This window comes from Lepisosteus oculatus, chromosome 13 (genome assembly GCF_040954835.1).
Source record: "Lepisosteus oculatus isolate fLepOcu1 chromosome 13, fLepOcu1.hap2, whole genome shotgun sequence".
In the NCBI taxonomy this organism is placed as follows: Eukaryota; Metazoa; Chordata; class Actinopteri; order Semionotiformes; family Lepisosteidae; genus Lepisosteus; species Lepisosteus oculatus.
In genome coordinates this window covers 11458108-11475331 of record NC_090708.1, presented here as the reverse complement: position 1 = coordinate 11475331, position 17224 = coordinate 11458108, and the positions used below count along the sequence as shown (strand labels likewise).

Sequence of the window (17224 nt, the reverse complement as noted above, 5' to 3'; positions counted from 1 at the left end):
TCAAGGAAATGTAATCATTCTTTACATTTACAGTACGTAATGCTTTTCATCCTTTGATTCCACAAAAACCTAAAAAGCGTTAAATGTTGGCTGGGACCCTATTCCTAGAGGACTGGGTGAAGAGGGGATGTACGTTTTATCCACAAGTTAAGGTACTCAGATGGGTAACACGATAGCCATTATACACCTGTATCAGATCGACTTACTAATTAAGGCAAACTTTAGTAAGACCAGATTGTCCAAGTATTGAGAGTGTTTCCTCTCATTATACTTGCGTATTGGTTTGCTGCAGTAGCCCAGAGAGAAGAGTTTCTCCTGCTTGTCCACCAGCTTCGTTTGTGGAGGCAATCTGATTTTCCTTGGAGGTCATCCATTTCAGTACTCAACAATCCAAGCCCTACCTACTGTAGCTTTTCACATCGGCCTAAATGGTACAGTAGAAGTGCTTTCAAATTTACCACTTTGAAATGCTTTTTGCTTGTGTGAACTACATTAATCTTTATTTTAAAAGGCAAATTTTCTATCCATTTAATAAAATGAATTAATACCTGCCCTCTAATTTGTTCAAGTTCATTTAATAAATACATTCAAGCCAATGATAACACATATTTCTTATTTTTCCATAACAGTTTACATTAACAACACATTTTCCCTGGGTTTTGCTTTGTACGAAAATTATAACAATTCAACTCCATATCCAGTTGTGGTAATACTGAAGCTTAAGAACGTAAAAAATAGTATGTTTTTAAAATAACATCTCATATAATTAGCATAGTTATCTAGGAAAACTTAAAAATTAATGGTTGTTAAGAGAAAGAAGTTGCTACGAATTACAGGTATTAGTAGTTGCCATTTCACAACACTACTGAAGTATTGAGAAATCTATAAATATTGGATTTGTGCAGGCTTGTTGGTGGAATGGAACAGTTTCAGCAGAGAGTTTCATCAAGCTGTTTCAATGCAATATAATAATAATAATAATAATAATAATAATAATAAAAGAAATTAATATTATAAGGAAGAATAACTGTTATAAAAATGTTTCTTTTTATAACACATTGGCCTGATCATGGGTTTTTGATCGTTTTCACTTTGTAGCCTTTCTAAAAAGGCCGACTGGTCTTATCCACTGTGAATGGCAGAATCACTCAAGCAGAGAGCAAGGCTGAAGGGTGCAATCTGCTCAAAACACTGCATTTCATTTCAATTTCCATAGTGTTACACCTGCGTCCTGGGGTTGCAGACTAGACATATTTCATCTTCTCCTTGGTTTGAGTCCTCAATAATAACATTACAGCATTGTGACTTGGGATATGTGTTGTGCTTTCTTTTCGATTGGCATATTCGAAAGTATACCACCAGTTTCCACATTCATAGTCATAGTGAAGGCTGTTGTCCCAAATGCAGTTGGGTCTTTGTTTTCTATGTGTCATTGAATAAAGGAATTGGTAAAAAAAGAATGAAGCACTTATTGGAACAGAGTCTGTACAGCAGAAAACCAAAAAGCAGGTAAGATCCTGAGTCATGCCAGTGTTTTCACTTCTTGATGACTTTCACAATCTTGAAGGAACATTCTTCATCTTTGAGGTGATTTTGCATGACGCTAATGAGCTGGAGAAAAAGGTACAGGAAATAACAGTACATATGAATATGCTGTTAATGTGTTCGCCAGATAAATTCATCAGGTAGGATGGATGAAGTAACTACTGTATGAAGGAAGCTTTGCCCGATTTAAAAAAAAATCTGTTTCCACACGTTTCCCTTTCCCCATCAAAGAAGAAAAAGAACATTTAAATATTTCAGTTTTTTTTACTCTTAGATTCATCATTTGTTATACTGTACATGTCTATTTGAATCCATTGTGCATCTGTAAATAAAAAGTAAAATAAAAGAACTTCTGCAAGCAGCTGTTTAGGATGGAAGGTTCCGTTTTTTATCTATAAGAAGAATACCATGAAAATACAGAAGAAACAATTTGCTTTTTCACTGCAAATTATATTAATAGAAATGCTTTTTGTGTATATACTGTAAGTGCATCCTTGTGGCTGTTCATCTTAAAAATGAGATTTGTTGGTTAAGACATCATGTTTTACATATGTCCATTTATATCCATTAATTTCAATCCACTTCTCCTGTTGAAGGTCATGGCTCATTAAATTATAATGTGTGTTCATATGGGTTTTATCAGGCAAAAAAGAAACAGTGGGACTTACATTTTGTAAAGCTTCTGTTATTGTTTTATTCTCCATAGACACCGGGGTAAGAAGAGACACGTTCATTCGCAGAATCAGTGTCTGCTTGCCTATAAAACAAATATCCTTCAATTCACATTTGTCACATCACAACGATGTGTACACAGAGATGCAAACACTGTATCTTCATGAAGAAAGCAATATTTTCTGGCACAGAAAACAGCCCATTTCCCCTAATAGTCTTTAAATGAGCAAGAATGGCTCACTTAACCTAATTTCAATATAGCAATAGCAACATACAGTACAGTAGGAATCTGTCATTGGAAAGTTGAACATGTATTTTATTGTTAGCATTCAATATAGTATACTAATATAATATAGAATATACTGTAATATTGAAAAAGCTCAGCAACGGTGTCAGTGATAATATAACTACATTTTTAATCCTCCTAAATCTTTTTATTGATTTGTTGTACCTTTTGGATCAGTTCTTGGGGTTTGCTCATCTCTGGAGGTCATAGCCAATGTGGACTTTTCAGTCCTGGATGCAGGAGGAGCTGTCGTCCCTGGTCTGATGGGCTGGGGTTTAGCTGGCACACTGGGCAGCACATTGACTGGTACAAGTGTAGAATGCAATGGCTTATGGGCTGTTGTACCATGGCTATGGAATGTTGTACCATTTGGTATGGATGTGTGTGGCTTCAAAACGGATACCGGAATTTTTGTAGTGAGGGTCTCAGCATCAGAAAGCACTGTTGCCTTGATTTGCTGGGCTGTGTTTTTCATATCTAGGGCCATCTTGGTTTCAGTGACGTTAGATATTATTGACGAAACAGCAGGCTTTGTTCTTTCCGAAGAACTTGTTCTGTTTGGAAAAAGAATAGTCATGGCTAGTGAAGTTTGTTTTACTTTTACAGGCTGTGTAGAGTTATACTGTGGTAATGTGGTGGTTAAATCAGCGATTTTCAGTGATGTTGTTCCTGACGTAGTGTGGGTCACTGTGGTATCGCCTGCAGATAATGACTTTGTGGAAGAGAATGGGATCACAGTGCTGTAATTTGTTAGAAATGTGCTATTTTGCTTTGTATGAGGACGGGTTGCACTTGGCAGTGATGAGCCACTGAGTGTAGGTGAGTTTACCAGATTTGTTGGTGGAGTGTGAATAATATCTGGGATCATTGTAGATGTAACTGTTGTGTTATTAACTCCCATTACAGTAGACGTTGCTGTTGTGGCTGCAGATTCAAGAGTCACACCATTTGCAGATGTAGTAATGTGTGTTAAGGTCTTTTCGTTAATTGTATTAGTTATATTCAATGTTGTGTGCGTGATTGCAAGTTCTGTCACATTTGTAGTGTCTGCCACTTCAAAATGTGTGCTTTTGTCAGTTGTGGAGTGAGTAGCTCCATCCATGGATTTATCATTTAAAGTGTGGGGCACAGCAGAAGAAAATTTGCTTGGTTCTGTCATATGAACATCAGTATTTGAACCTACAGTAACGTCTGTCATGTTTACATAGAAGGTTCCATTCCCAGTGATACTGGCTGGTGAAACAGTTTGTATCCTATTTCGTTCCACAAAAGGCAGATCAGTAGGAACATCACTGGCAGTGTGTGCTATGGCTGTTAATGAAACAGCATTTTCTGTAACTAGAGAATGTGGGCTGTCAGAAGTATCTGAACTTGAAGCTGTGATGACTTTAATTTTAGGTGTCAAATGTGACGTTTCTGTGGTTTGTGTGTAGTCTGTAGGCTCTACATAGTTTTGATCTGAGGAAGCTGATAATTTATTTGCAAATGTAGGTACTGTATCTGTATTAATTGTCATTGCATCTGCAGATAAAGTCTCTACTGTAGTGATATGTAGATGTACATTATGTGTAGAAGTTTTCATATCTGAACCACCTGTTGCAGTTTCCTTATTTGTGCTGAATACAGTGGTCAACTCTGGGATACTTGTCAAACTTGAATTTTCTGTTGCTCTTACAGAGGATGCTTCAAAATTTGAATTAGAGTTCATTAAAGGTTCTGTAGCAGTTTTTGTGTTTGCCAAAGGTTCATTGGAGGTGATGTGGATATCTTCACTTGAAGATACAGCTATTGCAGAGTCTTGCCCAGAGGTTGAAGCCAGAACTGTTGGTGCTGCAGAAAAGGCACTTGAAGGTGACATATTCACTGACGAACTTGTCAAAACCTGGGGGTGTGAAACTGAGATTTTTATGGTGGTCTTTAACATTTCAATCACATCGTTTGTTGTGTCTGACACTGCAGTGCTAGTTAATGTTGTAGTCGGGTATGAGATAGAAGATGTTGTTTTTCTCCTATTTGAATCTATCCCTCCAGTGATTGTATTGCTCTGTGGTTCCAGTGGAGCAGAAACAGGTGAGTTAATGGTTGGCAAAAGATTATGGAGGGCACCTGAGTTAGTTACACTTCTTCCAGAAGATGCAAGTATCTTGTTTTCCAAAGTGCTGGCTTGACTGACTGGTAAAGTTGGAATAAGCACAGGTGCATCGGTAGGGTTTACAGAGGATGTGGAGGTAAAACTTGAATCTGCTCCACTGCTTCCTTCCTCTGGATTGATTGATGTATTGTTTGGTAGTAATGTCCCTTTATCTGTATATACTTCTCTGACATTGGTGGCAATGGGGTTTAGCGGGGTTGCAGTAGCTGTAGATGAAGCATTTAGCAGGATTCTCATGCTGCCACTGAAAAGTGTTTCTGTTGTAGATGAGCTAGATCCAGTTTCTATCCTTGCTGAAGAAGTTGTCGGTGAAGCTGGCAATTCTGTGTGAGATGTAATATTTTCTGAAACCATTAGTGTCACAGAGTCTGTCATAGTGGTTGGTTGAGTAAATGACAATGATGAGTTTGAAAAATTCCTTGACAATTGCCCTATCGTAATGCCTGTGAATCTTTCCAATACAGGGTCTGATGATGACCTTTCTGAGAGAGGTGTCCCAGGTGTAAATGGTTTAGCAGTATCGGCTTGAGGAGTGGAAGGAGTGGAGGCCACTGTCATGTTAGCTACAGTGAGCAGTTCAGGAGAAACAGTAGTAAATGCATTGGACTTTGATATAACCGGAGTAGGTGTTGTCATGGTGTAGTCATTTTGAGAAGCAGAATCATCTTGAGGTAAAGCAGTCTCGTTAAACATATGTAAAGGATTAACAGGAGTTGAAGAATAATTTAAAGCCAAAGATGTCTCATCTGCAACAGATGAGCTTATACTTCTAGATGACATATTTAGATACACATCTTGTGATGTGCTAGATTCTGTAGACTCTGAAGAATACACATCTCTTGATGTGCTAAATTCTGTAGACTCTGTAGACTCTACAGAAGTAATGTATTCCAGTGTATCTGTAATATTTTGAAATAAATTAACTGATGTGTTTGGGCCTTGTGTGGTGTCCGTGACAGATGTCATAAGTGAACCACTGCTCACCACATTTGGAAAAGGTGCAGTCCCAAAGATGTTAGTTGTATCCTCTGCGGTTGTAGGTACTGTACTAGTCGCCATGTTTTGGCCAGATGTTGTGGTATTGACATTTGTAGAACCAGAGGTTAGAGGCTTTACTGGTGCTGGTGTCACTGATTCTGTTATGTTCATCAAAGTGCTAGAAGGGATGTTTGTGGACAGCTGATGTAATGTTGTGGAAGAAATATGGCTTGTTTCAGGAGCAAAGGTACTTCCTGTTTCAGAAACAGTGGGCAAAGGTGACAGATCCATTTGGAAACTGGAACTGTGTGGTGTAGTAGTTTGGTTAGTAAGATCCAAATTAAATGGAGATGTATTGGGCATGGGGCTCATTGATGTAGCTGAAGTTATATCATTTTTGATGTTGTATGTGCTGGCATCTTCTGTCAAAACTGTGGAGATCTGTGGTCCATTCGTTTTTGTTAAGACAGTAACAGTAGAAGCTGTCCTTTCTGAATCAACCGGGTTGCTGGTGCTGGTACCTCCTGTAGTGTCAGATGCTGGATCCACAATTGTAGTCCTAGAGGAGCTGATATAATTTTCAGATGCTGTTGTTACTGGTGAGTTCTGTGCAGGTGTGGTTGCAGTTGGCAGAGATGGATTAATTGTCATGATTGTAGTTCCTGGTAGACTTGATAAAGCAGGAGTAGCACTCTCTGAGAGTCCAGAATCTTCTGTTTCATTCCTGTTTGTGAATGTGTGGTCAAACTCTGCAGACGTAGTCTGTAACTCTGCCACAGTAGTGGTTGTGTCAGTGAAAATCATATTTTCTGTTGTTAAATTGTTATGCAGCAGTTTGCTATTTTCTGTAGAAAACATGGCTGTCTGAGATGGATTTGGGGTGGTGCTGTTTGCCAGATGTGTACCATTCTGTGGCATTTGAACAGTAGTCACATCTATAGTCTCTGCAAGTATGGATACATTGGGCAGAGACCGATTGATAGACATGTCAGTGACACCTGGTAGACCTGTAAAAGCAGAGACAGTACTTTCTGATAGTGTAATGTTCTCTGTGGTAGTCAACGTTAGTGACAATGTTGAGTTACTCACAGAATGTGTCACAGAATTATTTGTTGAGCTCATTGAACCTGTGGAGGCTGAGCTACTGGTCTCAACTGACTCTTTTCCATTGCTGACAGTGAACTTATTGGCCTCAGAGGTGGCAGTTTTTGCTGAGTCAAAGAGTACACCATTAGTAGAGCCAGAGGTTGTCCTTCCAGTCAGTAGAGCCAATGTGCTGGAGTTCAGAGCTTCCGTATGGACTGGTGAGGTGTTTGGAGTGCTGTTGGTGGCTGGTGGTTCTGCAGTTGTGCTAGTACTAATGGTCCCTAGATCTGGAAGACAAGAAGAGAAATCAATATTTAAAATATTCCCATTTGATCTTCAAAATGATACCTCCACATTCAAAAATCAGAAACTGCATTCACAAATTTGTAGGCAGCTAAATACTGTGACAACTAATATACACATAACACATAACATAAATGACAACATTTCTAAGAAATGGTAGAATTCGTTTCTATGATTTTTTTTCAAAAACGTCATATTTGGAGGTGGTTAACAAGTAATCAAACTTAAAAACAATAAATATTACCAAACAAACAAGAAAACAAAATAAAGGAATGAAAATACTGCCAAATCGTCATATCAGTTGTGCACCTTAATAACATTCAGCAATTGTAACCTGCAGAAAAGGCAGTGAAACAGTATGAGGCATCTTACTGTACATACTTGGGTAAGAAATTTAATCCAATGCCTATTGCATTCATGTACGTTATTAAGCAGAAAAACATGCTTGTCAGCTTAACCAGACGATAAATGTCTTGTGTGCAAAAGGTGTGATATTACATTTAATAATTATTACAGAACAATTGTTGTGCTGTTGGAAAATGCATACCTTTCAGGACACAACTATTTGTTCTTGTCAGTTTCCGGATGAAAACAATAATGTCTTTATGACTTTTGGAAAAAAAAGCACATCCTGTCAGATGCTTGTCAGTAAGAGCAGAGATTGTAAAATACAGCTATTGTGTATTGGACCATAATGGTTATGTTAGTAACTATTTCAATAATAATATAATACGTATTGTGAATTGGACCATAATATCTTAAAAATATGATTTTGGTGAGGTAATATGTTTTGTTTAAAATTAACACAAAAAATGTATCCAATCATTAAGTATTCATATATATATATATCAGCAATATATGTTGTACCTGTACAGTACATAACATATGTATAATAATATAAATCAAATAATAAATAATATATCTTTACCTAACTTGGCAGGTTATATTTTATATGACTGCACTTGATTTGTATTTGTGCAGAAGTGTTCACAATTATTTTTCATCTGATGTATAGTCTAATTACAATAATGACCTTTTCACTTAAGGTTTAGAGAATCTGCAATGTACAGTATCCGTATTTCAAATGCTGAAATTACACATTTCATAGATAACATGAGCATGGCATGTAAACTTAGCATACAGTATGTACGTAATGTGTTCTCATTTAGCGTTCATCATCAGTTACTGTCCTGCTATTTCTTAGTTGGTTAAAAAAAGCATAAACTGTTTATCTCAATGACAGGTCAGCCAGCACTACCAGGACATCTCTGAAATATTCCAATAAAATAAAATGTTCCACAATACAAAAGGAACATATAAAGAAATTAAATGACTGGTGTTAAACTTTGAGATTAAATGAAATGCTGATCTTACTTTTAAAGTTGAAGACAATCCAATTGTTCATTACTTCTGACTTAACAATGTTAAGCTTAAAGTAAGCAAAATTATAGAATGCCATTCATATCCAGAGGTGATCTACTTTAATAACATGATTAGTGCAAACCAATATCCTTACCTCCTAGACAAGTGCTGTTATAGTCAAGGCAGCAGTCCTTGTTCACAACACAGAACGCATCACAGAAGCAGTTTTGTCTGTTACAACTGCTATTCAGACCAGAACAGCAGAGTGGGGGGTAACTTGAACATTTTCCTGAATGAATAAAAGAAAAGCAACACTGTGAAATTATGGATACTCTCCCTGAATTCATGTACTGTAGTTTACCTATTTATTTTGAATGATTGTTACTATTCAGCTGTCTTGTGTTTGTATCCTTTAATGAGTTTCAAATTTGCATCTATAGACTATTTGACTTACTACAAGGGTTTGCTACTACTTTTTCCCTCTCTAATTGTTTGTATAATATAAATTTGTCATATTTGTAAATATTTGATAATCTTTTTGTTAGAAAACACATGAGAGTTAATTCTGTTTCTCGTCACAGCTAAAACTTTCGAGACCAGTACCAAGATTCATACTAACGTCCTTGTTTGGGGGAAAAGTTTCCAATTATTGTTTAATTAAATAGTGTTTTTTCTTTGTGAAATTATATTTTTCTAAAATTGTTGCTCAAATATCACTACAAATCCTTCTAACAACCCCCCCCCCCCAGATATTTATACTTTCTATAAAGACATTGGTACATTTTTCCATACCTGTAGATCTCTGACTTTCCATATACTGGATGAGCAACAGGAGCAGCAACAGCCATAGGGATGTGGAAGTGGAAGAAGACATCCTTGTGTTCCAACACTGAATGCATTGTGAAGGCTTTCAGAAACAAACCTGTTTATATCACCTGAGAATGTGCTGCTACTCCTCCTCTCACAGAGTGGTGTCAGTTTGCGTTAACAGACTATTAAACGGGCGAGTTCCATTTATCCTACTATTGATACAACCAAGGTATTCCAAATAACTGAAAGGACAAAAGAAGTCTGAAACCACCAGAAGTGCTCATTGCGAATTGCAGGCATTGAGTATTATCTTAACTGTGCTGTTTTTCTTGCCAGTAAGATGATGTTTGTGTTATAATACGTACTGAAAGTATCCCAGCTGAAAAATGTATGTCATTAGAATCATATTTTGTTATTGGCTAGGTGTAATGTCATTTAGACTGTAGGAAAATGCTGGGCAGTGTTTGGGAGCTGTTTACAGTGTGACGGATTCTAGCCATTTGTGAAAGGTAACCTTTACCCACCCTTATCTTTGATGCTGTTTTCTTTTTCCAAAAAGGTGACTAGTGAAATGAATGGTACTTTTCAAATCTCAAATTTCAGTGACTAAATATAATTTCATTCTCTAGAGCTTAAGTCAAACGTAGAAAAGTGTTTTAAGTCAGTTAACATCAGCTACAAAATGTCACAGAATCTGAAAAAAACATGTTCTGAATCCCAATGAGTCCCTTATCTAAATTGCTATCAGAATGTGTGCTTACTGTATATAAAACATTTACTTCTCAGTGTAAATAGACAACAATGAGAGTGGTGTGCTCCATAGTGATAATATTTTAAACCAGAACATCTTGAATATTAATGTACTTAGAATATCCTAAGTCCCATGGCCATTTTGGAATAATCAATTGTTATATTATTATTATTAAATATTGGAATTCAAATATAGTATGTATGCTGTATTGCAAGTCAGGGCCTGCACTTTTTCACTGCTCTAGTAGATCAAGCACAGCAACACTAAGTTCAATTTGCTAATACTGGATTCCTTCTCAGTAATTGTGGCTATCCCAGTCAATTTTAAAGAGAAGTTTACTTCTCTTATTTGGATTGATCAGATCTCTAGGTAGAGCCTTACCATAAACTCAGTAGTACGACCTGTCACTGCTGAACAGTATATTGTTTAAGTACAGTGTCCTAACAACAGGAGGAATCTGTACATGTGGTTTAATATATCAACCCACTTTCCATATCTTTACTCTGGTTGTAATTCACTGTCTCTAAGGATAGCAACTATATTCTTTAATGCCTCATGCTCATCTTCAGACCTGCTACACAGAAAAATACTGTTACTGTAAGAGTTAGTGTTCCACTAATGAATGTTGCGTTCTGTTCACAAAGACATTAAAATGATTTAATATTGCCAAAAGATAAAGCAGAATATTCATTTTCTGTAGACCTTATTAATGATCACTGCAGTGATTTTGAGCAAAAAATAAATAAAATGTATATGAAAATGCAATATTTTAATGTAACATAGTGCCTTAGTTCCTGCTTCCTCTTGTGTAAGGCTCAGTGTGATAAATAATGCAAACAGGTACAGGTATTTAGACACCCTTTTGAGCACATCCTTTTAAAAAACAATTGTGTTACCTTTTCATTAAACATACATTTATCTATTAATTCTTTTCATGCACATTTTGAGGGCATCAGAACTTTGACCACCCTTATTAGTTTCCTCATTGTTTTTGTCTGTGACACACCTGAACTTAATCTTCCATATCTTGTAAAACCTGTTATTAACCACAAAGACTGTGTGACAGATTACCAATTGATTCAAACAGCTACAGTACATGTACATCTCTAGTTGTAAAAATCTCTGTCTTTTGAAAAGCAGAAGAAAGTCCAAAAATCAAAAGAACTTATGTCTGTTTAATCATTTCCTTTTAAAAAATGCAGCCATTGGTTAAAAGAGATCTATCAGTCATTATACTCTTAGTATGCCTCACAAGTGGCTTTGAGAATAACCTATTATAGAAATGAAATGGAAAACACACAGCTAAGATCATGCTGTCCTGGCTTTTATCACTAACAGAAACATCATTAAATGATAGAGGAAATCAGTTCAAACGTGGCAATGCAAGAGGTATCTGGAATTCCCGGAAGTTTATGTGACTGCTGAAATCTGTTGTTACGATTTGTTCGAAATAGGTGGCCTTCACCTGATACTTCACCTGATACCTAACCTAAGGTACTGCATTTCATCTTCATAAAGTGGGAGCTAGTTTGTTCTTAACTCTCCAATCTTTTGGAACAAAAAAAATCAGAGGTTTTGCATCTTATACAGGCTACAAAACAAACACAAACCCAATAAAAGAGTTATAACCACATGACTGCAAAGCAGGCTTTTACTAGAAGAGGCAAAAAACATTATACAATACTCACTTCATGATCCTCAGAAATCAAACACAGATTGAGAATACATACAATTTCTGAAGAAAACAAACTCAGGCGGAATGTCCAATTTATGTGTAAAGATAAACATTGATGTGAACCTTCTAAGCCTCGTAGCAGCCTCGAATCATGTTTGAAGTTCGGCACACAAGCCCTGAGGGACACTTCATTGGCCTGCAGGTGACAGATGTGTCTGAGCAAGTGCAGTTCTGTGCGCAGTCCTCTGTGACAAAAGTCTCACCATCCTGAAGGAGAAAGCCAGTAGAAGTTAAACAATGGAGAATAGCTGGCGCCCACAAGTAAAGGAAGCTAATGCAGGAAGCACATTTCTCACACGCCACTGGGACAGCAATGATACAGGATGACAGATATATCTAACCTTGTGGTAGACATTGTGGTAGAAGCAGCCACACTCCTTGTAGGGCACACAGTCAAAGTTGCTATGCACAAAACCTGGCAAGCACTGGCAGCCCTCTTGACAGGGGGCTTCACAGTCCCTAGGGTTGGCCAGGTTGCCACAGGATGGCGGGCAGGCTGTCATGCACAGCCGGTACTCACTGTGTGAAGGACACTTCATTTCTGTGTCAGGAAAACAGAGAGCAACCTTCACAAACTCATTGTTTTAGCCACAAACTCTGAAAAAAGCAATTGTTGAACTATTACATCCATTTAAATATTTTTTTTTTAACTTGAAGGGCATCAAAAACTCATTTATGGGTTCTTTTTTGGCTTACGTGTTCACTGATCTCCTGCATTTTCTCAATGCACGGATAATCTGAGCTGTCATTTACTTTATTTTACTTATTATTTTCAACAAAACTCTGTTTTTTTATTTTTCCTGACAGTAGCTGGAAGCCTATTGCGACTGTGAGGTTTTTTTTTCACTTTTTAAACTGCTGGTGTTCACAGACTGGGCAGCCTGAGAATGTAATACTAGACAGGTATACCGGAACAGATAAGCTATTGCATTTGTGACAAAAAATGTGTTATCCAAGATGGTAGCTTGACCCGTGTATGTGAATACCTTTTCAGAGTGTTCTTCTTTCGAGCTGCAGAACACATTGAATTGAAACTTGGCAAACCTTATAAAAAACTGAAGCTTTTAAAGTTTTCACTGAAAAGTGGATCCGTTGATTTTTTTACACCTACAAAGGGGTCATGCTCCTGCTCATAAACAGTTTGCAAAATTAACTCCAAACTCTCCAAGAATTATAGGTAGAATTACAGCGCAAATATAAGTGAAAACGAGGATACCTGCATAAAGCAAGATCCATTAGATTTTTTTCTGCTAAAACATGACCCATAACACTAATTACAAGTATAAAAAGTATAAAAATTATTAGGATCTTTCTAATGGTCACACCATTAACATCTGACCTGCTGTTATTTCTGCATATGCCAAGATGGCAGAACTACTGCCATTTTGTTCTTAGTAAAACCTACTGTGTCTCAGACTTAAACCTTGCATACTGCAATGCTGTTTGCTCTCACAACAGGCCATTACCTACTTAGCAAACCACACCTGCAGTATCCTCACTCCTGATGCTATACTACTAACTGCAAAACATGCTTAGCAAAGAAGCTCCACATTTGGATGGTATCATTCTAGATTGCCCTTAATTTACTCGCAGTGCTCTCACTTGCACTCACTCCATGAAAGTAAATGAGTACCGACCTGCTTTGAAGTCATGAAAACTGTCTCCCATTTTCTACTTTGTCTTTGAGTTGACACTGAATGCTGGTATTAGGATTTCCCATTTAATTCCAGCATAGGGCTGGCTTTATACACTGTGTTAGTATAGAACTGATTGTATAATATAATAACTGTAATACAATATACTGTAATATGATATGATATTATATAACAAATACATTTTCATTACCTGTAGTGTATGTGTTGGCTATGGGTCAATAATTTTACATATAACCAGAAATTGTCCCCAAATTTCTTCACATCAGATTCAAAAGCAACATTTCTTTAATTCATCTGGCACTCATCTGGCAGGTATTGACTTTCATCAAAGGTGTTTTGCTAGCAGGCTGTCACCCAAAATGCACTGGAAGCTATCCTGCAGCATTCAATGTAATCAACATTCCAAAGCACCATTGTATTTTTTTGCAGAGCTGAAAGCTAACCTAAAACTTTTACTGCTTTTTCTAAAGAGACTATCAATTACTTTCTTATCAACTCCTCAGTCCATATAAAATGCTGTTTGTCAGTTTCCCCCACGAGCTGTCAGTTCAGCAAGAGTGATTTCTCATTACCACACAGAGTGCTTGCCCTCCAGTTTCCAATGGAGATTCCACTTTTCTGACAGGCCTCTGAATAGCGTTGCAAGCTTTTACACAGAAGGCTTGTGTTGTTAAAAGATGAACACTGGTCAGCGACACAGTTTCTGGAGAGGAAAGGAGTAGCTTAGTTTAAGTCACTTTTAAGCTCTTACTCAATTTTCTCTCACTTTTCTGTCCACCTTCACAGTTCCAGAATGTTGAGCAATGATCAAACTCACAGCTGTTTTGATCAAATTACTACAAAGCTGAATAGATAGTGGAGGTGCAATACACACCATATTACTGTATACACACGGCACAAAGATCCTTAAAAAAAGAAAAGAAAACAAAAACATTGAAGTGGGTTGAATTCCAAGGAAGGAAAGTGAAGCTGACGATTCAATGGCTCATCTGTCAATCCCACAGGACTAGTATTGTAGTAGAACAGAAAGATGGGAAAATATACTCACTCGAGATGCTTTACAGGTTGAACGGCACCATGACAAGTGGAAAATGGTCCCTGGGGGTCAGAAATTATGCCACAGAAACTCATGCTATTTAGGAGGGTCTTCTGTTGCTCTGTGCACTGAAAGGATATTGTAGCACTCACACCTGTGTTATTGTAGTCTTGAATTGCAGCATCACTGTGGCTTGAGAAACTTCTTCTACAAGATGGGAGGAAAGAGAGTGGTAATGCTTAGCTAAACCCACACATTTCAGTTAATGAAGATGTCCCAGCTGCTGCATTTATCCACATATGGTGAGAACTTGTACTGTATCTTTAGATTCTGTTACATAAAAGTGACATAATAGCTTATCCAAAACAAAGTGACAAAAGTTGCTTTATATATAGAATGTTCAATAAGGCCTGTTATCTTCAATTGACCTGAGGTGAATGGATACACCATGAACAGTAGAAAAAGAAAGATCTGGTTTCAGTTTTGCATGTTGGTGGCTGTGTTGGTGTTTGGGTGGCAGTGGTGTATGTGGGTTACTGCTATAAATTACAGTATTTTGGTCATATTTATGAATCACATAGTTGAAGTAGAATATACCTTTCTCTGACATTTAACTTGCTTGTCTGCACTTGCCAGCTTTCTCCAAATTCATTCATATTCTTTGCCTGGCTTCCATCTGGCTTCATGAAATCATTATTCTTATCTCCATCATAATTCCCACACAATCCCACTATCTTGTTCTGGTATGTATAAGGAAGAGTTATCTCTAAATAAAAGAGATAAAAGATAAATAATATATACCATGATGATATTTTACATGCAATTGCATTAGTAGACATACAGAAACATAAATGAGAAATTGAAATCTTCTATCATAAGTGTTTTCTGAGATTGGTTTCTACTATGTATTTATCTAGTAAATGAACTATTTACTATAACTTGAAAAATCTGAATATTTATCTTCTTCAAAGATATTTAAAAAATAATAATGAGCATGTTAAAAAGGTAGGATGACTCTGTGTATTTACATCAATGTTGCTGTTCTGATATTTGAATTATTTTTATTGTTCAACACTAAATTGATACTCATTTAAAAGAATGAAAAAGGAGTTTACATTGTACACCTAAACTGCTTCAGACAAAATATAGTTTAACAGTTCAGGATATATATTTTCCCTGTTCTTTTTTGTGTGATATGGTGTCATTATTCAAAATAAAAACATCCAATAAGTAATAAAAATGGTAATAAGAACATTTTAAAGCCTATTTGCATCTTGACACAGTGTGAACCAGTAATGAACCTGCCACTCTCCTTCATTGAGGTGCAAAATTAAATTAAATGTCTCCACAGAATTCCATACTACTGTACCTGCGTGGTCATGTCCATCAAATTTCACTGACAATCCGAAGTCTGTCTCCAAGAAGAGGAGGGAGGACCGTTGTGTGATTTTCATTCCTCTGTGAGGAATGGTTGGTGGTTTTACTTTTTCACCATCCAGCTGAATATGTGTTTCATTAAATATTATAACAACAAAAGAAAAAAATTAATATCTTCAAAAACTTAGTCAGAAGGCCTCTGTTATCTGAAAAGAAACACTAATCGACATTGAAGAATTTACAGTTTTGTAATTTAGTTACAGTTTTGTAATTTAGTCTAATGGCTGGTTTTCCCAAGACAACAGAACCTAACATTTTGATCTAGATTGGGGCTCTAGTTTCAAAATAAAACTTCAAGAACAAAAAGTATCGACAACGATACAAACATTTATAGACTTTTAAAGAACAAATAATGGGTTTATTCCATGCTGAAAAGAGAAGAAAGAAAACACAACGTTTTGGATGTGGAGCCTTCTTCGGGTGTAAGATGTAATATAACCAGAAATAACATAATCAGAAATGCATCCTAACAACTAATTTAAGCCTACTATAGTATTTGATATAAAGGTGAAAAGGGTAAAACCTATTTACCACAAGCTTTCTTTTATGCTTGAACTTCACTGTATGATTATAAACTCTGATTTTTATCTCTTTCAGGGTTGTGAGGCCTTTTTCGTCATCATCGTCATCTTCATCATCACTGTTGTCATCATCATCATCATCATCATCCTCATCATCTTTGTCATCCTCATCATCATCATCCTTCACAAGTCCATTGATGCCTTCAATGTAGATCTCTGGAAGATCCTTTGGAATGTGAACCGTTTGGACCAGAATGTAGGAATGTCTGCCTTCAAACTGATGCTCCATGTTATCAAATGTTTTATATTCGGGATCTCCAGACACCGAGCACTCACTGAAATCTGGAAGGAAAAGCACACTGCAGTTATTATATTATTATATATATTGTTATATATTATTATATAATTTTTTTCAGATTTACCAACAATGAATGTTTGGACTGAATTAAAAAATGAAATTTACATAATGGAAAAATGAACATTTTCACTATTGGTCTAGATGGATTAAATACATTAAGGTGTTTTAAAGTCTGAATTATTTGAGATACAGAATAACTGAAACTAGAATTAAGAATATATATGTACATTCTATTTCCCACTTCATAAATCATAAAAAAACATATGTATTCTCCCTATTTTGAATGTATACAGTTTGGATAGAAGTAAAATAATTGTAAAATATTAAGGGGATAGATAAGAATAGACTACATTTTCATGTATGATGTATTTTGGTAAATTTGTATTAAACATGATTATTCTACAATGCCTCTGTATTTAAAGGGTTTTCTCTATTCTATAAATAAAAATAAAGAAAGAACAATATTTTGCCTGCCATTATCCAAAGTTGAACACCCCCACAGCACTGTCTTTACATTTTCCAAGACAATTACCTGTA

At 36.4% G+C, this 17224-nt stretch overlaps 1 protein-coding gene and 1 long non-coding RNA gene across 4 annotated transcripts in view; both read right to left on the bottom strand.

The window, feature by feature from the left end:
- Positions 1-1067: 1067 nt before the first annotated feature.
- LOC107079125 (uncharacterized) lies at positions 1068-9328 on the bottom strand. Of its 2 annotated transcripts, XR_011191472.1 has the most exons (5): positions 9177-9328; positions 8539-8673; positions 2669-7006; positions 2214-2302; positions 1068-1611 (listed from the first exon to the last, which is right to left on the bottom strand). It is a non-coding gene; the product is annotated as an uncharacterized lncRNA (long non-coding RNA). The 2 variants fall into 2 exon arrangements; XR_011191471.1 differs by having other exon boundaries at positions 2214-7006.
- A 2250-nt stretch (positions 9329-11578) lies between these two features.
- LOC102684749 (zonadhesin) overlaps positions 11579-17224 on the bottom strand; it is a 31529-nt gene continuing 25883 nt past the window's right edge. For both annotated transcript variants that reach the window (XM_069197506.1, XM_069197507.1), the window contains 7 exons: positions 16340-16671; positions 15741-15870; positions 14969-15137; positions 14384-14578; positions 13908-14038; positions 12022-12221; positions 11579-11887 (listed from right to left, as the gene is read on the bottom strand). In XM_069197506.1, coding sequence (XP_069053607.1) covers positions 11747-11887; positions 12022-12221; positions 13908-14038; positions 14384-14578; positions 14969-15137; positions 15741-15870; positions 16340-16671 — 1298 coding nt within the window. In that variant the 3' untranslated portion in view covers positions 11579-11746. The remainder of the gene's footprint in view (positions 11888-12021; positions 12222-13907; positions 14039-14383; positions 14579-14968; positions 15138-15740; positions 15871-16339; positions 16672-17224) is intronic.